Below are 22,600 nucleotides of genomic sequence, written 5' to 3' on the forward strand. Positions count from 1 at the left end.
AGTGATAACCCCCCTCCCCCATCAACTACCCCTCTGACATCGCATACAGCCATTACATTTTATATTATGCCCAGTCTTTATAGTAAAATAAAACCAGGTCTTATATCATTATATAGTAAAATAAGACCGGGTCTTATATTAATTTTTGCTCCAAAAGACGCATTAGAGCTGATGGTCTGGCTAGGTCTTATTTTTGAGGGAACACTGTATAATACTAAGAACCAGGAAAATTACTTGAATGAGAAGAAACAGTCAACAGATACCAACACCAAGATAAATCAAATGTTGCAATTATCTAACAAGGATTTTAAGGCAGCTGTCATAAAAATGCTTCTGGGAGCATTTTATGAAAAAATAAAAATTCACCAAAGGAGTGGAATATAGAAGAAAAGAACCAACTGGAAACTATAGTACTGAAAAATGCAACACTGAAATAAAAAATGCACTGTATTGGTTGGAGCCTGTCCTCTCAACCACAAGGTTGCTGGTTGGACTCCCGCAGGAGATGGTGGGCTGCACCCCCTGCAACTAGCAAAGGCAACTGGACCTGGAGCTGAGCTGTGCCTTCCACAACTAAGATTGAAAGGACAACAACTTGATGGAAAAGAGTCCTGGAATTTCACACTGTTCCCCAATGAAGTCCTGTAAAAAAAAAAAAAAGAAAATGTACTGGATGAGCTCAGTATCAAAATGAATATGACAGAGGAAAGAATCTGTAAACTTGAAAATGGAAAAATAGAAATGACCCAATCTGAAACAGCAAACAGACTTCAAGAAGTCAAACCAAACCAAAACAAAAAAATAGCTTGCAGAGCCTGAGGGACCTATGGGGAAAATAAGAAAGATCTAATATTTGTATTATGAAAATCATAATGTCAGTTTTACTGACAATGGATTTCTCAGTCGCAACTGTGGAGGAAGAAAATGGCACTTTTCTGAAAGAAGAAAAACTCAATCACAGATTCTCCCTGGGGTACCAAAAAAATGTATACAAGTGGACACTTTGGTCAACGTTACTCAAGCAGTAGTTCGCCATAATCAGAAGTGTCTGGATGCTGATGGTAACCACTTTGAGCACTTCTTGTAAATGCAGAATCAAACGTGCCTGTATTCATCTTTTGTTATTGGTATATATTGACTATTACAATTTTAATAGTTTTTCCTTTCTTCATTCTATTTATTCTTACAACATTCACACTCCCTTGCATGTACCAACCACTGCCCTAGGCACTGGCAACACAGGTAATTAAGACACTTGGAGTCTAGTGAGGGAGACAGACATGAACACAAATTATTTCTGTGTGTGTGTGTGTGTGTGTGTGTGTTTCTTTGTCCTCAGATTTGGAAAAATCTATATATATCCAATATAATTCATATAAAATTATTTTGGTGAGCGTATGAGGTGGGGAATCTATGTTTATTTTTTTCCTAAGTAGTTATTTGAGCAATGCCCTGTCTGGTTTGAAATGCCACTTTTATCATGTGCTAAGATATAATGTAAATTAAGTGTTTCTAAGCTCTCTACCATTTTACTTATCTGTCCAACTATTTTAAACGTTGTAACTTTATAATACATTTCAATATCTGGTGATAAAAGTCCCCCATTTTTTAGTTGTATTCCAAAATAGTCTTTATGTTCAACTCTTTATTCTTTGCATGATTTTCTTTATTTTATATTGCTTGTTCCTTAAAGGTGATTTATTGAAGCTCTGACTTCCAAGTTAAAGTCCTAGTTTAAATTTAGCTTTTAATACATTTTTCTCTGGTTGCATATGAATCATGAAAGCTGATTCCAGGTATATTTTCATTTCTGCTCATCTTGAAATATTTTAATGACTTGTTTTGCTGTTCATTGCCACAGAAATGAAAAGTATAGAGTTTAAAACTGGGTATTGACTTTGCTATTTGAATTTTAATTTACTTTTTTTTAATACCTTAGGTTTAGCCCAAAGGCATCCCTTCCACCACCTTTTCAGATGCATCCCTCAAGAACCTGTACTAAGGAAATGAGTGGTATGTTTTCTAAACATTAGCTTCATGATACATCTTGGCTCCTGGAGCCTTAGAGCCCCAAGAAAAATATCTGGTGGTGGCTTTTGACACTCACTCTCCTCATCTCCTACTTGGAGTATATCTTACCTAATTTTAAGTTATGAATTGAAATGATCTAAAGAGGAAATAAATAATACCTCCAAACATATAATTATTCCGACTTGAGGCCTTCCTCAAAACAGATGTTTCATTCCCACGTGTCACCTGCAGAGATACTTGTGTCCCTTGTTACCCTATCACTCATTAGAGGTTAAGATTGAAAGTACATAAATATGGGACCTAAGTTCATAAAGTAATTTCAGATACTTTATCATGTAAAAACTGGAACCCTAAACTGTGTAGTGGCCACTAATCATTTAAATATGAATATAAATGATTCCTCAGGTTATAAAATCCAAAAGGGCTGTTACGGAAACAATTGGAGACATAATAAAGTCAAAGAATCTGAAGATTAGAAATGTACCCACTCTTATCCTTTCTCCTCCAATCAAAGTGTAAATGCCCTGCTTATAGACCCACCTAAGGGACACAGTGTTTTCAGAATTAGTACTTAGGTTGCATGAAATTGAAATGTGATATTAAATGATTTGTTGCTTTAAGTATGATTCTTACTGAATTGAAGTCATTTTTTTCCATAAGAACACATCTCCATTATTTCTTATAGAAATTAATTGAATAATATGATTTTTGTGTATATCAATTACTTTGACATATGCATTTTCTGAAATATAGTCATGTTTCAGTAAAGTCGTATACCCTTTAGAGGTAAATCCTTTTAAATTAGAGTAAACTTTTTCAGCACAACAAAGGGGACTTGTTTCAGGAGGATTACAATTCACACGGCAGCTGATATGCACTCATTGTTTTCTTAACAGCCCTTTGGGATTTTATAACCTGAGGAATCATTTATATTCATATTTAGGTACTTAGTGGTCCTTACACACAGTTTAGGGTCCCAGCTTTTAAATGATGGAGTGTCTGAAATGATTTTATGAATTTAAGTCCCATATTTACATATTTTAAATTTTACCCTCTAATGAGTGAGAGGATGACAGCGAACACCAGTGTCTCTGCAGGTGCATGGTTGTCCACAGCCTCTCCTACCTGCTGGCAGCCTAGGGTACTTCCTGGATTTGTTTAACAGAAGGTACAGAAGCTTAGGTGACTCCAGTGGCCCCACAGGGCAGGTGTACTTGCGGACTCCAAACTGTGCATCAACTGTTGACACTCTCTTTAAGTGGCATATGGCCACTCCTGAGAAACTCACCTTTTTCTCTCTCCCAGTCCTTTTGTATCATTATTCAGGAAGAGCTTAAATAAATTAGCTCTTCCTTTAGTAGGAAACATGAATGGACATCCTGGGCCCTTCTGTTCCCTGAGCCAAACTGAGTCTCAGGAAGGCCAGGTCTCGTGCCCTGTCGTGGGTAAGGCAGAGTCGGTGTCCAGCAGTCCTCAAGGAACAGCTCACCCTTTAGTGTCCTGGTCTCCTGAGAGGGCAGTGTGCCCAAACCACAGCCTGTGTGTTTAGACCATGCAGTTAAAAATAAACTGAAAATTGTTGAGTCTGAGCAAAAATCCTATGATTAAAATATGAACATGTTTTTCTTATGGTTGGTAATTTTTAATGGACTCTGACCAGTATCCTAGTGAAATTTAGAAGAGATTTGGAATGAATTTCATAGTTATTAAAATACCAGAACTGTCTAGCTATAGTGAACACTCAAATTTCTTTATTGTGTTAGGTTGTTAACTCAGGCATTCTGAGTTTTAAATAAAAAATAAATGTAAGAAAACTAGTCAGCACTTTATAAATATTCACTCATGAAAGATAAATGATTTGAATTGGGGAGATAAAAATAAATCATGAATAGTACGTTTATAAACGGGCTAGGATCAGTATTATAAGTGGATCATTTTCTGTGTATTGATAAATTATTTTTCTCATTAATAAAAGGGAAAATTGATCATATCCTAAAACCTGGACAATTTTTTTGGTTTCTATAAAGTGTTCTTCGATCTTACTGTTAAGGCATTATCCTCATGCTCTGTGGGATATAGCTTTGAATTCAGCATTGCACGTATACCATTATTATCTAAAATTTAACCTTTGTTAGTTGCAGTTAGAATATTATTGGTTAAATAATAAATTTCATTATTGTTTACGAAGCCAGATCATTCTTATCTGAAGAGTAAACTATGAAGCACCCTCGCAAAGTAAAGGGCTGAGGCTCCCTCTGGGGGTGGCTGGTGATCCTGCCGGTTATTTCAGGGTTAAAAATAGAATGAAGTTGTCTTGGTCTTGCTTTTCCTAATCGGTTCTCTTCTAAACCCCTTGACCCCCAAGAGCCTGAAGAATAACCAGGCCTAATGACACAAACGTTAGGTAAATGAGGATAATCTAAATTGTTAAGCATTTTGGTTAATTCTATCCTTTTTTTAAATTTAAAGATAATTTAAATCAGAGTGTTGAAAAACCAAATGTCACGTCTCCTGCCTCTTACACTTATAAAATGGATGAGGTTCAAAACCGCATAAAAGAAATACTAAACAAGCATAACAATGGCATTTGGATATCTAAGCTTCCACATTTTTACAAAGAGTTATATAAAGAAGAACTTAATCCCGGAATTTTACAACAATTTGAGCACTGGCCTCATATTTGCACGGTAAGTTTCCCTTATTTCTCCTCCTGATGCCCTCTCCCTGCCTCACTTTCAGATTCTGGGTATGATTCTTACTGAGTTGAAATCATTTTTTTCCATAAGAGCACTTCTCCATGTGTTCCCCATGGTATTAGTTGTATCACCTTTTATCCAGGGAGCATGAAGCACTTTACATAATATTGCTTCATGAATCTTTATCTCTAAGATTAACACATATTGGTTCTTATTTATAGAAGTGTCAAGGGTTAAGGGCTGCATGTGTTATAATTGCTGTTTTTATATGTTTTGTTTTAAAGTATTTTAAAAATGCATTTAATATGTATACCATTTTGTATTGAACTGCTACCAATAGATACTGATAGCTTTACCATTTTAGTAATGAACTTACTAAAAATAATAAATAATAAAACTTTTTTATTTGCCTCAAATTTTATATGCTTGTTCCTGAACATTTTTAAAGACATTCAGCTGAACAAATTTTAGTGACTTTGTTATATATTATACTATGAATACAACTACTATAACTATATATAACTATATATTAGTCTATATAACTATACAAATATATATAGCTAAACTAATATAACTTATAACTAAATATATAACATATTTAGTTATATTTTAGTTATTTTAATAATTTATATAGTACGTTATTTTTATTTTTAAATTAATGTAGTTTCAGATTTAAAATTTTTACAAATTTCTTTGGAGAAAAAAATTGGAAAGTGAGCTGACATCAATTTCCGTACCTATTCCTACTTGACAGTTTATTATTATAATAAAATGATGGATCAGAAAAGTTTATTTAGAAATCTTAGTTTAGCCAGAGATAGAAACAACTAGATTCTTAAACCAAAGTAACTTTTAGATGTTTTGTAATGTTTTATTTATGTAGAATATATTCCACAATATAATTATTTTAAATGGTAGCAATAGCAACTAGTTAATGCTTCTAAGCTTGTAGAATTAAATATGCATGATGATTAGTGTCTGTTAGATGGCTTTCATTTCTTTAATATACATTTTGGCCTCAAACCCTGTTGGGCAAAATGTAGGCCACTCTCTCTTTACAAGCACCTGGCCTAAAAACAGCATATATTTTTGTAACCACTTTTTTTCTCTAGGCCATGACACCCACTCAGGTCCCCTGTGCAGGCAAGAAGCATTCACTCATCCATCCATCATGTTTGTTCATTACACCACTCACTGTGCACCTGCAGGTACCAGTCACTGCCTTAGGTGCTAAGAACACAGTAGGGCAATGTGACGGCTTAGATTACACAGCGTAAAGTGGGAGAACAAGAAGAAATATAAAACTCTGGAAATAGGACCGTCTCCCTACTTATAGTCAAGAATGTTCAAAGAACATAAGAATGTTACCCCTGATTTATGTGAAATGTAGAGGTTATTCTTATAATAGGAATTCCCTATTATAAGGTTGCTATTCAATTCATTTTAGTTTTACTCCTTTCTGGGAAGAACTTTCTCACTGGATGCAGGTTTAGCAGCATTGATGTATATCCTCCTCAGACTTCTCTAATTTTGAGGGGGCTTCTGAGGTTACCAAGGATGCTCGATTTGAAGGTTCAGGGCCTGGAGCTCCTTCTTGGAATGCATATGGTTTTATTGTTTTAATCCATAGACATTCATGAATTTATAGCATGTCTTCAACAAATTTAGAGGCTTTTATTTGAATCATCAAGATACACATATAACTCATCAAGCTTTGATAAAGAAGACATCTTTGGAGTAAAAATTTTAAAAACTTCAGAAGTTCTTCTTAATGTATTATGTTTCTTTTTATTTTATACTCCATAATTATTATTTGTGTAGTTTAATTTATGGCTTTTTTGGGGAAAGGCTTCATCCTTGCTACTCTACGTGTCTACAAAGCCCCAGAATTTCTCTTCCTAGGATTGTAGGTGAGAGAGTATTTCTTTGATGTTAAAACTTTACCTGAAATGAGTGGCTTCCTACTAAATGTTTCAGATGCTGAAACAACTGACGTTATTTTTTTGGTTGCTGTTTTTCAGCACTGAGATTCGCTTTGATGCATGATTATTTTCTGTCCAGTAGTGAGGGTGGAACATAAAGCAGAAATATAATATCCGTTTTTTATCTGTAAGCTATGTGTCAACTTTGAGTAGGACTGTTTAAATGCAGTCCTGTCAATCGTTAGGTGTGATCATTTGTGTCTAGGATGCTGAAAACCGCCAATCTTCTTGCTGTCTGTTGATATTTTTCAAAAAAAGTATTTTAAACCTCTGAATGTTTTTTTAACAGCCTTCTGGTAAACAGTTTTTAAAAGTTGCACCATGGTTTTTTTAATCCAGTTTTAAACAGTTACACCATGGTTATTTTCCCTTTGTTCTGACTTCTTGCTTTTCACCTTGCTTGAAAAGCAGAAACACTGATAGCATGTCCAGGCTGATGCAACTATAAGCAAAGTCAGACAATCTCAAGCATAGTACAGAAAATTTAGGGTAAGAAAAGAAAGACTTGGTAACACGTATCTCTCTAGATGGTTTGTTGTGTAACAGAAGAAGAAATCCAAGTGCAGTGTACTTCTTTCTTTAAAAAAAAAAAAAAAAGTGTTTTCCCCCAATCACATAAAACCTCCTATATAAAAAAGATTGAAAAATAAAATTAAAAGAAATAAGAATTACCCATTGTTCTACCACCCAGAGATAAGCACTTGCAGGGATTTCCATTTGAATATCAGAATGGGCAGCATCAGCTTCAGGCACCTACTAGCAGCTCTGAAATTTTACCTCCATGGAGGTTGTAATCAGCTGTATGCTCCAAGCTACTTCACAAGGATGCTGGATGACATTTTGACACATGCAGAAGCTTGCTTTGAATCTGTTGTTCTTAACCATTTGGATCGCTCCAACAACAAAATGTAGACTGAGAGTTTTGAAAGCTAAAGAGAATATAAAGTCATGCTAACAATGGTGAGCCAGTTTCATAGTAATCTTCTTAGGCAACCTATGGGGACGTGGAAGTTGTGCAGGAGCTGTCTTGGAAAGGCAAAGAGCCCAAAATGGTAAGCCTATAGGGGCCATGGATACTGGAATCTAAGAGTCTTCCCATTGGGTCCTAGGAGAAGGACAGCAACACCTCTTGGTGTTGGATTACTGAAGAAGTGAAAGTAAACAGCAGTGATGCATTCTCAGGCTGCATGGTATGGATACACTCTATATAGCAACAGCAGCAGAAGCAGCAGGGAAAAGTAAACTGAAGACTTGAAAATGTAGTCATGATATCTAATTGAAATCCAATTTCTTTTCTGATTTCTCATCAATAAAAAGAAATATGCAATGAACACATTGGAACCGTTTTTAAATTTAATTTCTGTGAACATCTGAATAGGAGAAAGACAGACTAGCACGGTGGTGAAATCAGAATAAAGAAGTTGAGGAGGAATGTGATGTTGCTGTCCTGGAACTTGAAACAGAGAAACAAGCAGAGGGCCCTGCAGTGCAATGGAAAGAGTCTGGACTTTGGAGTTAGATTTTTGCCTTGCCGTTTATTATTAATAGCTGTGTTACCCTCAGCATACAAATCCTCCTCTCAGGGTCTCACTCTGCTCTAAAACAGGACTATTTCTACCCATCTCAGAGGGTTGTTAGAATTAAATGAGACCATCTATAAAAAGCAGCTTCCAGTTACAGTATCAGAAACTTAACAGGTGTTTAGGAAAAGGCAGTTGTTATTTTTTTTGAGGGGCAGCCCAGCTTGAATTAAAGCAGGTTAAAACCCACTGGTAAACCAGAGACATGCCCAGCAAGCTCTACAAAAGAACTTATCTCAATGAAAACAAAGGAAAGAGGGAAGAATAAAAGTTTAGACGTAAAAAAATTAGGCGCAATGAATGACTGAAATCAAAGGAATTAAAACTCCAAGATGAGGTGAGTTTCTGCCGTCTTAGCGGAACAGTCCCCCGCCCCCCCCGCCCCCCACTGCAGGCCGGATGTAATGAGAGCTGACCTAGAGTACCTACTTCGCCTAGAAGGCACAGTGACAGCCTCAAGCTGGCAGTGACAGCCTCAAGCTGGCTGCCAAGCTCATCCCCCAAAGCTCTGCACACATTTCACCAGAAGACTCCATCGTCTTCCTGAAGGAACCTGTGAGCAAGGGACTAAGCTTGGGTCATGCTGAAAGAAAATGATACGAAGTTTTCCTAATATAAATAGTTGTAGTCAGCATCAGTGAAAAGTCCTTACTCGGAAGAGGGGTGGGAGTGAAAGAGAGTATAAGCCTTGAAATATGTAGAGTGTATTAAACTCATCTGAAATAGCGGAGGGCCAGCCCGGTGGCTCAGGCAGTTGGAGCTCCGTGCTCCTAACTCCGAAGGCTGTTGGTTAGATTCCCACATTGGGCCAGTGGGCTCTCAACCACAAGGTTGCTGGTTCGATTCCTCGAGTCTCGCAAGGGATGGTGGGCAGCGCCCCCTGCAACTACGCTGAGCTCCCGGGTGGCTCAGTTGGTTGGGGTGAGACCTCTCAACCACAAGGTTGCCAGTTCGACTCCCACAAGGGATGGTGGGCTGCGTCCCCTACAACTAGCAACGACAACTGGACCTGGAGCTGAACTGCGCCCTCCACAACTAAGACTGAAAGGACAACAACTTGAAGCTAGGCGGCACCCTCCACAACTAAGATTGAAGGGGCAGCAACTTGACTTGGAAAAAAGTCGTGGAAGTACACACTGTTCCCCAATTTAAAAATAATAAAATAAATAAAATAGTGGAGAGATTCTCTGGGTAGATGGTTTGTAAACAGGAGTTAGGCTCTACAAGGAACATTTAGCTTTCCCTTTGATTAAATCTCTGTAGAATGTGCCATAAACAGTTGTACTTTCTTAAACAAAAGCAGCTAAAAAATTATAACCCTTCATGAATATCCAGGGCTTGGCATCACTACCATCAGTAAACTGCTGCAGAATGGCTGTACTGTCTTGGGTTTGTACTGGGTGGTGATCATGTGAAATGAAATTTAGAACTTCATTTAGAGCTTCAACACAAAGAACCACTACCGAATGGAAATGAAACTCTGGCTCGAGACCCAAACAACTGCTTTGGAAAACTTTTTGATTTAATTGGACAATACCAATTCTGTTATAGAATCCCAAAGAAAATTCTAATTCCATAAGAGACAGTAAGTTTACTTCAGCAACCCATGCTGCAGTTAGAAGGTCAGCCTTCATAGACTCAGAGGAATTTAGCTTCAAGAACTTGAAGTTTACAGCACAGGTAAATTAGAAAGGAAGAAGTTAAGATCTCTTAGAATTGAGGAGAAGGATGCCTCTGGCTATATAGAGTGAAGACTTTGTGTGAACAGACAGGGCTTCTGAAGAAGTTGATGTTTTAAGTCCTTGAGTCTCACATCTATCAAACCTCATGTGTCCGCTCCAAACTTAAAAAATACCCAGAGAGGTGTGACAGAAGTATCTTATTCAAGTTGTGATTCCAAATGAGGCAGAAATCAAGCTAAACATAATGAACTTGGGGGATAGAAAGTGTAAGGCATATTAGATACCAGAATTTTCTGATGATCACCAAAGGAGATGGTTTGAACTTCGTGGTATAGGTAATTTTTTATGTTACCTTCTTGTCCCTCCTCTTGGAGGGTGGGTGAGGGTCCATAGATAGTAAATAAATGGGGTTGCAGGTCATGCCAGTTCCCATGGCCTGGTGACCTTTTGGGTGGATATCCAAAATCAAAGAAACAACGTAGAGCCATAAATCAAAGGGAACATGGAGAAAAAGGGCAGGATTGTGTCTTCTACACTACAGGAGGCTTTCTACAGAATAAGAGACCTTCTGACCCCCTTCTCAGGTATCTACCTGAATCAGGTAGACTAAAGAAACTAAACACTGTATCAGCACCCTTGTCAGAGATCCGACTGAAATGGTTTCCTTCCTGATTGTCACAGGAAGGAAAAATAAAAGCCATGTTTCAAGTAGCTGTTGACTTACCACAGTCGTTTGCGAAGGCCAGAAGACAGCTGTTCTATCGTGGGGGCTGAGACAGGAGCTGAACATGTAAATCTGGTCAGATGTACCGAGCACAGTGAAGGATAGACATCATGCTGTACGCCACATGGCAGCGATTCCTTACCTCTGGGGAGATTCTCGTAGGCCGGGGATAAATGTAGTAGTAGGTCTCTTTCCTAACTCCATTTACCAGAAAATTGAGAAGAGGCAAAGACACATTTTGTGGAGGACAGATGATAATCATAGTAGAAAAGCAAATTTTCATTCGTATGAAAAATTTTAAAACAAAGAGTTTAAGTTGAAAAAATTACATTTCTTTTAAGTTTTTAAGTTATATTTTTAACTCTAAACAATATGAGTTTCATGATTTTTTTCCTTTTGAATTTGAGTAACCCTTCAGCCATTCTCCAAAGATTGGTGAATGAAGTGTGTGGACTGGGCATATTTTCCACATCACTGAACTTATCCATGATTATTTGCCTAACGTATTGAAGGACATATGAATCAACTCCAGTTAGTGTCAAGTTCAGTTCCTTAAGTCAAGCCTATGTTTAATCTTAGTAAATGCTAATTGGAATTTAAAGAGGCCAAGTCACTGGAAAACAAAATGGAACTTAGGCTCATAACTAGTCCTCCTGAGATCAAGAAGAAACATATTGGAAAGTGCCTATAATTCAAGGAACTGGTCATTTGGAGTTAGAGGGTGGTTATCTACTTTAAACAATCCAAATAAAACTGTTAAGGAAAGAAATCTGTTTTCTAGTCAGATGATTATCTAGCTATTGTTTGGACTTTGGATAAACTCAGGCTTATTGGTCAAAAATATACTTTATAGACTGACTGGCAAAGCTCAACTTAAATGCTGCAGACACACCGCCCTGGAAGCTTACATTTCAGAAGGTTATAAATAACTAACTTCAGCCTAATCAGAGGTCGAGAAACTTTTTTGTAGAAGGCCAGATAGTAAATTTTTAAGGCTTTGCCGGCCGGCCAAGAGCTGTGACTGTCACCACAGTCTAGCACAACTACTCGGCTCTGCTGTTGCAGGGCAAAGGCAACAGATAAACAAATGAGCATGGCAGTGTCCCACAAATAAATACACACATACACAAATACCTTTATACGGAGTTTCAGTTAATTTTCACATCACAAAATAATTTTAAAAAAACGTTTTCCACCATTTGAAAATATGAAAATCATTCTTAGCTCGTGGGTTATGCACAAACAAATGACAAGCTGCATTGGGCTGGGGCTTGTAGTTTGCTGACCACTTGTCTACAAGTAGAAAGTCTTAGAACGTGGGAAAAAAGTTGCTGTACATCAGTTTCTCTTCAGTTTCTTCTCTTATATAGAGATGCCATCATGCCATGCCTCTCGGGAATGTTATCAAATAAAATTAGAGACTGGATGAGATACACATGCCAGGCATTTTTGACTCTTGTTCATTAGAGGGGCAATGCTTTCCGCTAACTTTCTGCTGTAGTGGTTGTAAAAACTACCTTAACTCTGGAGTGTCTTTTTCTAAATAATGGAAGCTGAAGGTTTTCTCGGGATATTACAGGAAGAAGAGAGGCAGCACTTCAGTTTTATCTAAATATTTCCTGGCTTTCTTCCCAGTGGTTTATTCCTGACAGTTCTGATACTTTTTCACAGCTTCATTCCACCTTGTATTCAGTCAATTTTGTAAGCTGTTGCTTTGGATCTGACAGAGAGAACTAAATGAGACGTGTGGTGTACAGATTGGAGCCATTCATTATTTCCTTGAGTTTTTGAAGGCCAGATACCTCACAAGACAAATTAATACTATTTTATTTCCATTTATTTCTGAAATGTGGCTCATGATGTTATTTGTAGGTGAAGGCAATGCATTAAAGGCTTAGTAGTTGAGAAGAGTGAAATGCACCCTTGCGTTCTCTTGATTAATTGGAAAATAGTATTGCTGTCAAATTCAAAATTAATTAATGTGTTTTCAGGTTGTTTATAGTCATTGAATTATCTGTCATTGGTTTTGTTTAAAATTTTCAGGTGGAAAAACCTTGCAGTGGTGGGCAAGATTTGCTTCTTTATCCAGCTAAGAGAAAGCAGCTTTTGAAAAGTGAACTGGACGCTGACAAAGTGCCTTCATCCCCACTACCTGCTCCAAAACAAGTCACACCGTTAAAAGGATGTCCAACAGTTATGCCAGGAGACTTTAAAGAGAAAGTTGCAGAGCTGCTAGGGAAATACTCAAGTGGTCTTTGGGCCAGTGCACTCCCCAAAGCATTTGAGGACATGTACAAAGTGAAATTCCCCGAGGATGCCTTAAAAAATCTTGCCTCGCTTTCTGATGTATGCACCGTAGACTACATTTCCGGAAACCCCCAGAAGGCCATTCTCTATGCTAAGCTTCCATTGCCCACTGACAAAGTCCTGAAGGATGCAGAACAAGCACATGGCAATCATGATATCAAGGCTATGGTTGAACAGGAATATTTGCAGATAGAAGAGAACATTGCCGGAAGTGCTGATACTGTTGTGGATACAGTTCCTCCGTTAATCATCCCAACTGAGGCATCCCCGTCTGTATTGGTGGTTGAACTGAGCAACACAAATGAAGTGGTTATCAGGCAAGTTTTATTTTCTAATTGTTTAGGGTCCTGGTGTACTGTTGTTACTTGGCTGTTCTTCCCATGCTGGGAGGTGAGGAAGAATAATATATTCTAAGTGCTAAGAGTTACAATGAAGTACAATACCATATTCTTCTTTTTTCATATCTTACACATTTCTCTCAGCTACAAGAACTTTTTTTGTCTGTATCTCTTACGAGATTGAATTTTTATTTCTTCTACGTTATGGTTGTATAAGTACATTTGGCTCTCCCAGTAGATGGTAAGCATCTTGAAATCAGAGTACTTAAAAAATTAATCTCTACATATATTCTTAGTATTTGTTAAATGTTCAAAATATACAACTATTCTTGTGAGAAAAGATTACTAACAGTTTTAAAAATTGGAATGACCACATGGCCTGAACATGAAAAAGATATCTACATCAAAAGCATAATGGCAGTGTTTAGCATATTAATGTACAGCATGATGGTAACAAACGATACCTAGTCCACAGAAAAAGCAAGCTGCCCAGTAGGTAGTTAATGCTATTTAATCTGGGACTCTGTGGCATCTCCTAAAGGTTGAAATAGCTAAACACCACCTTCCTAGTAGCATATATCAGATTACTCGTAGACCTTGGACCCAAAGGTGCTCTGGTTCTTGAGCCTTTTGATACCACTGCCTGGGAGGAGGAGTCATTGCCCAAGTGGCTGATGATAACTGGAATTACAAAAAAAACCCAGCAACAAAAAACAAACAAAAACCAGAAAACCACAGTCCAGCGCCAGATGCTTGCCATGAACTTTTGGAGAAAATGTAGAATACTCAGAAAACATTGAAAGACTGTAATTGGAAGTTTCTGACTCAGGGTAAAGAGCGGGAACCGGTGTATCTGGACCACTGGAGGCACCAGGTGAGAGTATGACTGTGGCTGGACAAAGCAGAAGGCCGAAGCAGAGCAGAGCCCGGGCTTCTACAACTACAGTGTTCTTATGTTTTGGGCTGTTACTCCCCCAGAGCCATGGCTGAGCTGGGAAGGCCCAAAGAAAGATGACAAAAAACTAAGTCCTTCAATGAAATAATAGATCAAAAATATTAAGCTCTTCTATTTCAACAAACTAAGTCTGAATGGATAATGAAATGAGAATCCAGTATCTTGGAATGCTCAAACTAGAAGAATGTACAGAAACTTTAGAGAGGTCTTATTTTATACAGGGGTGGTAAATGTATAAAGCTTTTAGTCTAAGATGTGGTATGGCCTGAAGATATAAATAGACTGCTAAGGGGTAGGGGTCCCACTATGGTTCACTAATAAATTCAGGTAAAGGAAGGTTGATGGTCCCATTGCTAACTTTTACCATTTGGCATTATAAAAAAAAAAAAATCTAAGTCTGCCTCCTTGGCAGGGTCTTTTGGTGTCTGTTACCAGTAGTCCTTGGTCTCGTTGTCAGACACCAAGCCCCCAGCACTAGCCTGGATCCGTCATGTGATTTCTGATTTCTTACCAAAGGGTTGACAGGAGTTTGGGTCAGTTCTAGTACTTCAGTAGGAGGGTTCCAGTCTATTCCAGGATGATGAGGATCAGGGTCCTCAGATTATCTAGATCCCCTTTTCCAGGGTAAGTTGGAATCCTGGAGTCAGCATTGCACATGTTCAGCACAGGGAATGTCTGCCGTTAGGCTGATCCTAGGCCAGGGCATGCGCCCCTGCCCTGAAGACAGCAGATTCCAGCTGGTCCAAGACCTGTTCTAGACCTGCATCTCCACCCAGGCCGTCAGTGGGCTGGAAACTAGGCCTGTGACTCACAAACGGTCCGGAGAGGTGCTGGAGCAGAACCCTCGGGTCACGTATGGGAGTCTCTTGTCTCCGGTCTCAGAAATTAACTTGGTACAACTTTGTACTTACGGCTTACCTAAATTGGCCTGCATATGTTCATTGCCCACTTGCTCAGATAATTTGGGGACAATGTATGACCTCATTCTTATCACTGCTCACTGTCATACCAACTGTAACATCACCCCCCTACCCTCGCCAAGCTGTGCAGAGAGCAGAAGTTGCCTGCCGATCTCGTGCTGCTTCTTACCACCTTCCCGCTCCCTGGCAGGAGCCTGTGCTAGCAGACTACCAAGCCACAGGTTACAGCTCCCAGGCCTGTAACAGCGCTACAGGGAGTTCCTGTGAGACTCCGGGTCCCAGGAAATGGTCACCTTTGCGGCAGAATTGCAGATCTGCTAGGAGACTATTTAGAGCCAAGAGTGCAGCTACATTCCAGGCAGTACCTTAACATTTGTAAAGCTCAATAAACTTAAATGATAGAGTATGACGAATCTCCTATAGCTGTTTCTGGAGTAAGTGATATGTGTGTACTAACTTGTTTTAAAAATAGCCATTGCCTTAAAAAAGGCATTCTTTCCATTTGTGTAGGACTTTTTAAAGCGTTTTTTGTTTTTTTTCCCTCATAATGAATAGGTTGACTCTGGTGTCTTTTGCCCTGTTGATAATTACCAAGAATACGTGAAGACACTCCAGAAGGAGTAGTACCTTCATGCTCTATAGGGCCACTTGGGCCCGAAGTAAAAGCTAGAACAACACAAAGAACAGTGTACTCATGGCAGATCCGCCATCTCCCTGGGCAGGTGACAGCATAGCCTTCTAGCTGAAAAGTCTCCATCCTCTGGCTGCGACAGCTCCGGTCACAGGAGCCAAGCTTAATTCATCAGGTTTTTACATCCTGTAAGGAGGCCTTTGACGGAATTGTCTCTGCAGACTGAAGAGCAAAAACACAACAGCCTATTTGTGGCAGAAAGGAAATAGTATGTTTTGATAACATAAAGTGGGGCAAGGTGACTGTAGTTGTCCACAGCAGGAAATTGTAGAAAGAGATAGGAAATAACCTGAAAAAGTACTTCTTAGAAAGCATACAATTTAAGAGGCATTTAGCTAGGACACGTTATCTCTTTTAAGGGTGTCAGAACTCTATATTTCGTTTTAATGTGTTCAGATTTGTTCAGTAAGTTAGGGAGAGGTGGTCACAGTTGTGTTTAATGTGTTTAAGTCTTTGTTTTTCTTTAGTAAAATTTCTTTGGTTTTCAGAGCTTGAGCTTTGTTCAGACCCAGCCTTAGTTAAGGCAAAACTGTCAACTAGATGTTCTTCCAGTATAATCTGCAAAGATCTGCAGCAGCCTTAGTCAGAATCTTAAGTTGACTCTGCTTATCTGGTCTCCATCAGTGTCTCCATTTTCCATCAAGTCTTCTTCCCTTCCCTTCCTTTCCCTCCCTTCCCCTTCCCTTCCCTGGAGTCTTTTCTCAGCCTCAACCTCCCAAAGACTCTGCAGCTGCTGGATTGTCCGGCATTTGATCTGTTCTGTGGTGCACTGGACCTTATTTCTTTTTGCATCAGCTCCGCAATATTATATTTTTCTTTATCAAGATACAAATGTTGCTAAACACATGTTGTCCTCCCTGTTGATATAAACAAGTCTGAGACTGGAACCAAAGGTGGCAGTAGAAAAGCAGTAACGTTAATGAATTCCTGTAGATTGCCTCCTTCTGCGTTGCTTCATTTGTGTTCTCTCCCTGTAACTAATTCAGGTATGTGGGCAAGGACTATTCTGCTGCTCAGGAGTTAATGGAAGATGAGATGAAGGAGTATTACAGTAAGAACTCGTCCGTCACACCAGTCCAGTCTGTGCATGTTGGGCAATTGCTGGCCGTAAATGCCGAGGAGGACGCCTGGTTACGGGCACAGATCATCTCAATAGAAGAGAACAAAATAAAGGCAAGCTCTGTTTACTTTGTCATAGCATTATAAAGACAAGCACATAAATTTTCGAATAAAATGTTGCTTCTCGTAGTGTATCCTAAGGACACAATGCATAAAGTGTATCTAGTTTTCTCCAGCTGAAAAGATAATATCTATACAAGATGATCACTGTCAGCTTTTGAGTCAGTGGTAGTTACGGTATCTCAGAGATTCAGTTAACAAAAAAGGAAAGAAAGAAAACAAAATTCTCCTCCCTGGGAGTATCCATAGCCCAGTATGCAATCAGGAAGAGCCCTTTATTCCCATTCCTGGGGAACATGTAATAAATACTGATCAGCGCTCTGTGGGCTTTTGGTCAAGATCAGTACTTTGGAGCGAGGGAAGCGACACAGTCAGAGTAGAGGACCTTCCTCCGCCCTCTTCTGCAGTCACCTGAGGAGACCCCCAAACAGGGCCTGGGACATGCTCTGAGTCTTGGCCTCTGGGTCATCTTGGAAAGGTCAGAGAGCTCTTGCACCATCTCCTTCACCCGCAGGCCCCAGGACTTCCCGACTTGGCCATATTCCTGCTGCTCACCTCTGTCCCGCCGCCTCTTCTTTCCCTCAGTGCAGAGACCGAGACCTGGAACTCTCTCTCCCGCAAGGCACAGTTTTATCTAGATTTTCTGTTTCTGTGGCCTCTGTTCCATAATATAAAACTTGTTCCTGAAACTAATATGATATTGTACATCAACTGTAATTGAAAAATAAATTTTAAAAAATTTAAAAAATAAAAGCTGCCCCTTGTGCCAGTGTCAGCCCCTGGCAAACAATCTCTCTTGTGTCACTAAGTGCAAATAACCATTCCTGAACCCAGGCTTAAGTCAATCGGGTACTCTCTCCTGACACCCCTGCCTTCAAGCACAACATCAGGAGGTGAGAAAGGGTTGCTTGCTGTTTCTTACCCAGTTTGTTCAGTAGGAGAGGCGCTGCCACCCAGTCACAGAGAAATTTAGGAAATTCCGTAAGCAAACCTACGAAGATAAAACTTTTAAGCAATTTGATCTGACTTGAAAAATCTGAAAATTGGCTACCAGTTTGGGAGTTTTCTTATAAAGTTAAATACTTAAGTATATGACCCTTAAGTATATGCACAAGAGAAAACATAGGTCCACAAAAAGGCTTTTACACACATTTGTAGCAGCTTTGTTTTTATAATAATAGTCCCAAATTGGAAGCAACCCAAATGTTCACCAGCAGGTGAATGTATAAACACGTTATAGTTTATCCATATCATGAAGTACTGTTCAACAGTAAAAAGGCATGAACTACTGAAAACTCAATCACATGGATAATATCTCACAGACTATCAAGAGAAAGAAACCTGACACAAAAGAGTTACACTGAGTGATTCCATATAAGAACAGATAAAGTGTAGCTGTAGTGATAGAATCAGATCAGTAGTTGCCTGGGACAGGAGGTAGAGGGAAGTTAATTGCAAAAGGAGGGGCAAGAGGGAAGTTTTGGGAAAAGATGTGGTCTATTATCTTTTTTTTTTAATTTATTTTTTATTTTTTTAAATTGAAGTTTATTGGGGTGACAATTGTTGGTAAAGTTACATAGATTTCAGGTGTACAATTCTATAATACATTATCTGTATCTCACATTGTGTGTTCACCACCCAGAATCAGTTCTCTTTCCATCACCATATATTAGACCCCGTTTACCCTCTTCTAGAGCCCCCATCCCCCTTACCCTTTGGTAACCCCTAACCTATTGTCTATGTCTATGAGTTTTTCCTTCATTTGTTTATCTTGTTCTTTTATTGCTTTCAGTTTTATATACCACATATCAGTGAAATCATATGGTTCTCTACTTTTTCTGTCTGACTTATTTTGCTTAGCATTATAATCTCAAGATCCATCCATATTGTCACAAATGGTACTATTTCATCTTTTCTTACCACCGAATAGTATTCCATTGTGTATATATACCACAACTTCTTTATCCATTCATCTATCGAAGGACATTTTGGTTGTTTCCATGTCTTGGCCACCATAAATAAAGCTGCAATGAACATTGGAGCACACGTGTCTTTATGGATAAATGTTTTCAGATTTTTTGGGTAGATACCCAGGAGAGGGATTGCTGGGTCATATGGTAATTCTATTCGTAATTCTTTGAGGAACCTCCACACTGCCTTCCATAACGGCTGCACCAGTCTGCATTCCCACCAACAGTGTATGAGGGTTCCTTTTTCTCCACAGCCTCTCCAACACTTGTTACTATTTGTCTTGTTGATGATAGCCATTCTGACTGGGGTGAGGTGATATCTCATTGTGGTTTTGATTTGCATTTCTCTGATGATTAGTGATGTTGAGCATTTTTTCATATGTCTATTTGCCATTTGTATGTCCTTTTTGGAGAAATGTCTCTTCAGGTACTCTGCCCATTTTTCAATTGGGTTGTTTGTTTTTTGTTGAGTTGTATGCGTTCCTTGTATATTTTGGATATTAGCCCCTTATTGGAGGCGCTGTTTGCAAAAATCTTCTCCCATTCAGTTGGTTTCCTCTTTATTTTGTCGATGGTTTCTTTTGCTGTGCAGAAGCTTTTAAGTTTGGTATAGTCCCATTCATTTATTTTACCTTCTACTTTCCTTGCCTTTGGAGTCAAATTCATAAAATGCTCTTTGAACCAAGGTCCGTAAGTTTAGTACCTATGTTTTCTTCTTTGCAGTTTATTGTTTCAGGTCTTATGCGTAGGTCTTTGCTCCATTTTGAATTAATTTTGGTATATGATGACAGATAGCAATCCAGTTTCATTCTTTTGCATGTGGCTTTCCAGTTCTCCCAGCACCATTTTTTGAAGAGGCTGTCTTTTCTCCATTGTATGTTTTTTGCTTCTTTGTCAAAAATTATCTGTCCATATTTATGTGGCTTTATTTCTGGGTTCTCAGTTCTATTCCATTGGTCTGTGTGTCTGTTTTTCTGGCCGTACCATGCTGTTTTGATTATTGTAGCCCTGTAATACAAGCTAAAGTTAGGGAGTGTGATACCTCCGGCATTGTTCTTTTTTCTTAAGATTGTTTTGGCTATTCAGGGTCTTTTGTGGTTCCATACAAATCTGATAATTTTTTTGTTCTATTTCTTTAAAAAATGCCATTGGGATTTTGATGGGGATTGCATTAAATCTGTTTATTGCTTTAGGTAATACGGCCATTTTAACTATGTTGATTCTTCCAGTCCATGAGCACAGAATGTCTTTCCATTTCTTTGTGTCTTCTACAATTTCTTTTAAAAATATAGTTTTTAGCATGTAGGTCTTTCACATCCTTGGTTAAGTTTATTCCTAGGTATTTTATTCTTTTTGTTGCAATTGCAAAAGGAACTGTTTTTTTTTTAAATTTCTTTTTTCTGAGATTTCATTGTTAGTATATAAGAATACAATGGACTTTTGTACGTTGATTTTGTAGCCGGCAACTTGACTGTATTCGTTGATTGTTTTTAATAACTTCTTGGTGGAGTCTTTAGGATTTTCTATATATAGCATCATGTCATCTGCAAAGAGTGACAGTTTAACTTCTTCATTCCCAATTTGGATGCCTTTTATTTCTTTCTCTTGCCTGATTGCTCTGGCAAGGACTTCCAACACTGTTGAAAAGCAGAGGTGATAGGGGAGAGCCCTGTCGTGTTCCTGAACATAGAGCAAAGGGCTTCAGTTTTTCACCGTAATTATGAGATTAGCTGAGGGTTTGTCATAGATGGCCTTTATTATGTTAAGGTATTTTCCTTCTATACCTATTTTATTAAGTGTTTTAATCATAAATGGATGTTGTGTCTTGTCAAACACTTTTTCTGCATCAATTGATGTAATCATTTGATTTTTGTCCTTTATTTTGCTTATGTGATATATCACATTGATGGATTTGCATATATTGAACCATCCTGGTGCCGCTGGGATGAACCCCACTTGGTCGTGATGAATACTCTTTTTAATGCTTTCTTGCATTCGATTCGCTAGAATTTTGTTTAGGATTTTTGCATCTGTATTCATCAGAGATATTGGTCTATAGTTTTCTTTTTTTGTGCTGTCCTTACCAGGTTTTTGTATCAGGGTAATGTTGGCCTCATAAAATGAGTTAGAGAGTATAGTCTCTAATTCAGTTTTTTGGAAGAGTTTGAGTAGCACAGGTATTAGATCCTCTTTGAAGGTTTGGTAGAATTCACTAGTGAAGCCATCTGGTCTCGGACTTTTGCTTTTGGGAAGGTTTCAGATGACTGATTCAATTTTCTTACTGGTGACCGGTCTATTTAGATTTTCCAATTCTTCATGATTCAGCCTAGGAAGGCCATATGTTTCTAAGAACTTGTCCATTTCTTCTAGGTTATTGAATTTGGTGGCACATAGTCCTTCAGTGTATTCTTGGATGATGCTTGGCATCTGTGGTAACTTCCCCTCTTTCATTTCTGATTTTGTTTATTAGTGTCTTTTCTCTTTTTATCATAGTGAGTCTAGCCAAGGGTTTGTCAATTTTATTAATCTTTTCATAGAACCAGCTCTTTGTCACGTTAATTTTTTCTATTGTCTACCCTGATTGGGGTCATAAATATTGATGACTGTTATGTCTTCTTGTTGTGTAGTCCCCTTTATCGTTACGAAATGTCCATCATTGTCTCTTGTTACCTTTTTATCCTGAAGTCTGCTTCATCTGATGTAAGTATGGCTACAGATGATTTCTCTGGGTACCATTTGCTTGGAGTGTCAATTTCCACCATTTCACTTTGAGTCTATGTTTGTCCTTGTAGCTGAGATGTGTCTCTTGGAGGCAGCATATGGTTGGGTTTCGTTTTTTTTTATCCAATCTGCTACTCTGTGCCTTTTTATTAGTGAGTTTAGTCCATTTACATTTAGGGTGATTATTGATATATGAGGATTTCCTATCATTCTATCTTTGGTTTTCTGGTAAGACTGTGGCTCCATTATTTCTTTGCCTTTTTAGTGTTGTCTGTTATTTCTGTGTGGTGGTGTTCTGTGATTTTTCCCTCTTTCTTCTTTTATTACATTATATATTTCAGTTCTGGATTTTTTTCAAGTGGTTACCATTAAGTTTATGTAAAAGAAAGTTTCATATTTAGAGTATTCCATTTTCTTCAGCATGCTTACTTTCTCCATTCCCATATTCTGGTTCAGGCCTTTATTCTCCCCCCTTTTATGTTTTGGTTGTCACAAATTATCCCTATTTATGTTGGTCAAATAGTCTCCTTCAGTATTTCTTGTAGTGCAGGTCGTGTGTTAGAAAATACCCTCAGCTTCTGTATGTCTGGAAAGGTCTTTATTCCTCCTTCATATCTGAAGGGAATCTTTGCTGGATATATTATTCTTGGCTCATAATTTCTCTCTTTCAATGGTTTGAATATTTGGTTCCACTCCCTCCTGGCTTGTAGAGTTTCTGCTGAAAAATCTGCTGATAATCTAATGGGCTTTCCTTTGTAGGTTACCGTCTTCTTTTCCCTGGCTGTCTTGAGGATTCTTTCTTTGTCGTTAATTTTTGACAGCTT

The 22,600-nt window shown here is 38.4% G+C and overlaps 1 protein-coding gene across 2 annotated transcripts in view; it reads left to right on the forward strand.

Moving 5' to 3' along the window:
• The window catches only part of TDRD7 (tudor domain containing 7), a 69,737-nt gene that overhangs the window by 17,472 nt on the left and 29,665 nt on the right, over positions 1–22,600 (forward strand). For both annotated transcript variants that reach the window (XM_019729177.2, XM_074330747.1), the window contains 4 exons: positions 1,940–2,013; positions 4,501–4,718; positions 12,739–13,319; positions 16,893–17,079. In XM_019729177.2, the coding sequence (XP_019584736.2) occupies positions 1,940–2,013; positions 4,501–4,718; positions 12,739–13,319; positions 16,893–17,079 (1,060 nt within the window). The remainder of the gene's footprint in view (positions 1–1,939; positions 2,014–4,500; positions 4,719–12,738; positions 13,320–16,892; positions 17,080–22,600) is intronic.

The sequence above is a fragment of the Rhinolophus sinicus genome, linkage group LG04 (genome assembly GCF_036562045.2).
Source record: "Rhinolophus sinicus isolate RSC01 linkage group LG04, ASM3656204v1, whole genome shotgun sequence".
In the NCBI taxonomy this organism is placed as follows: domain Eukaryota; kingdom Metazoa; phylum Chordata; class Mammalia; order Chiroptera; family Rhinolophidae; genus Rhinolophus; species Rhinolophus sinicus.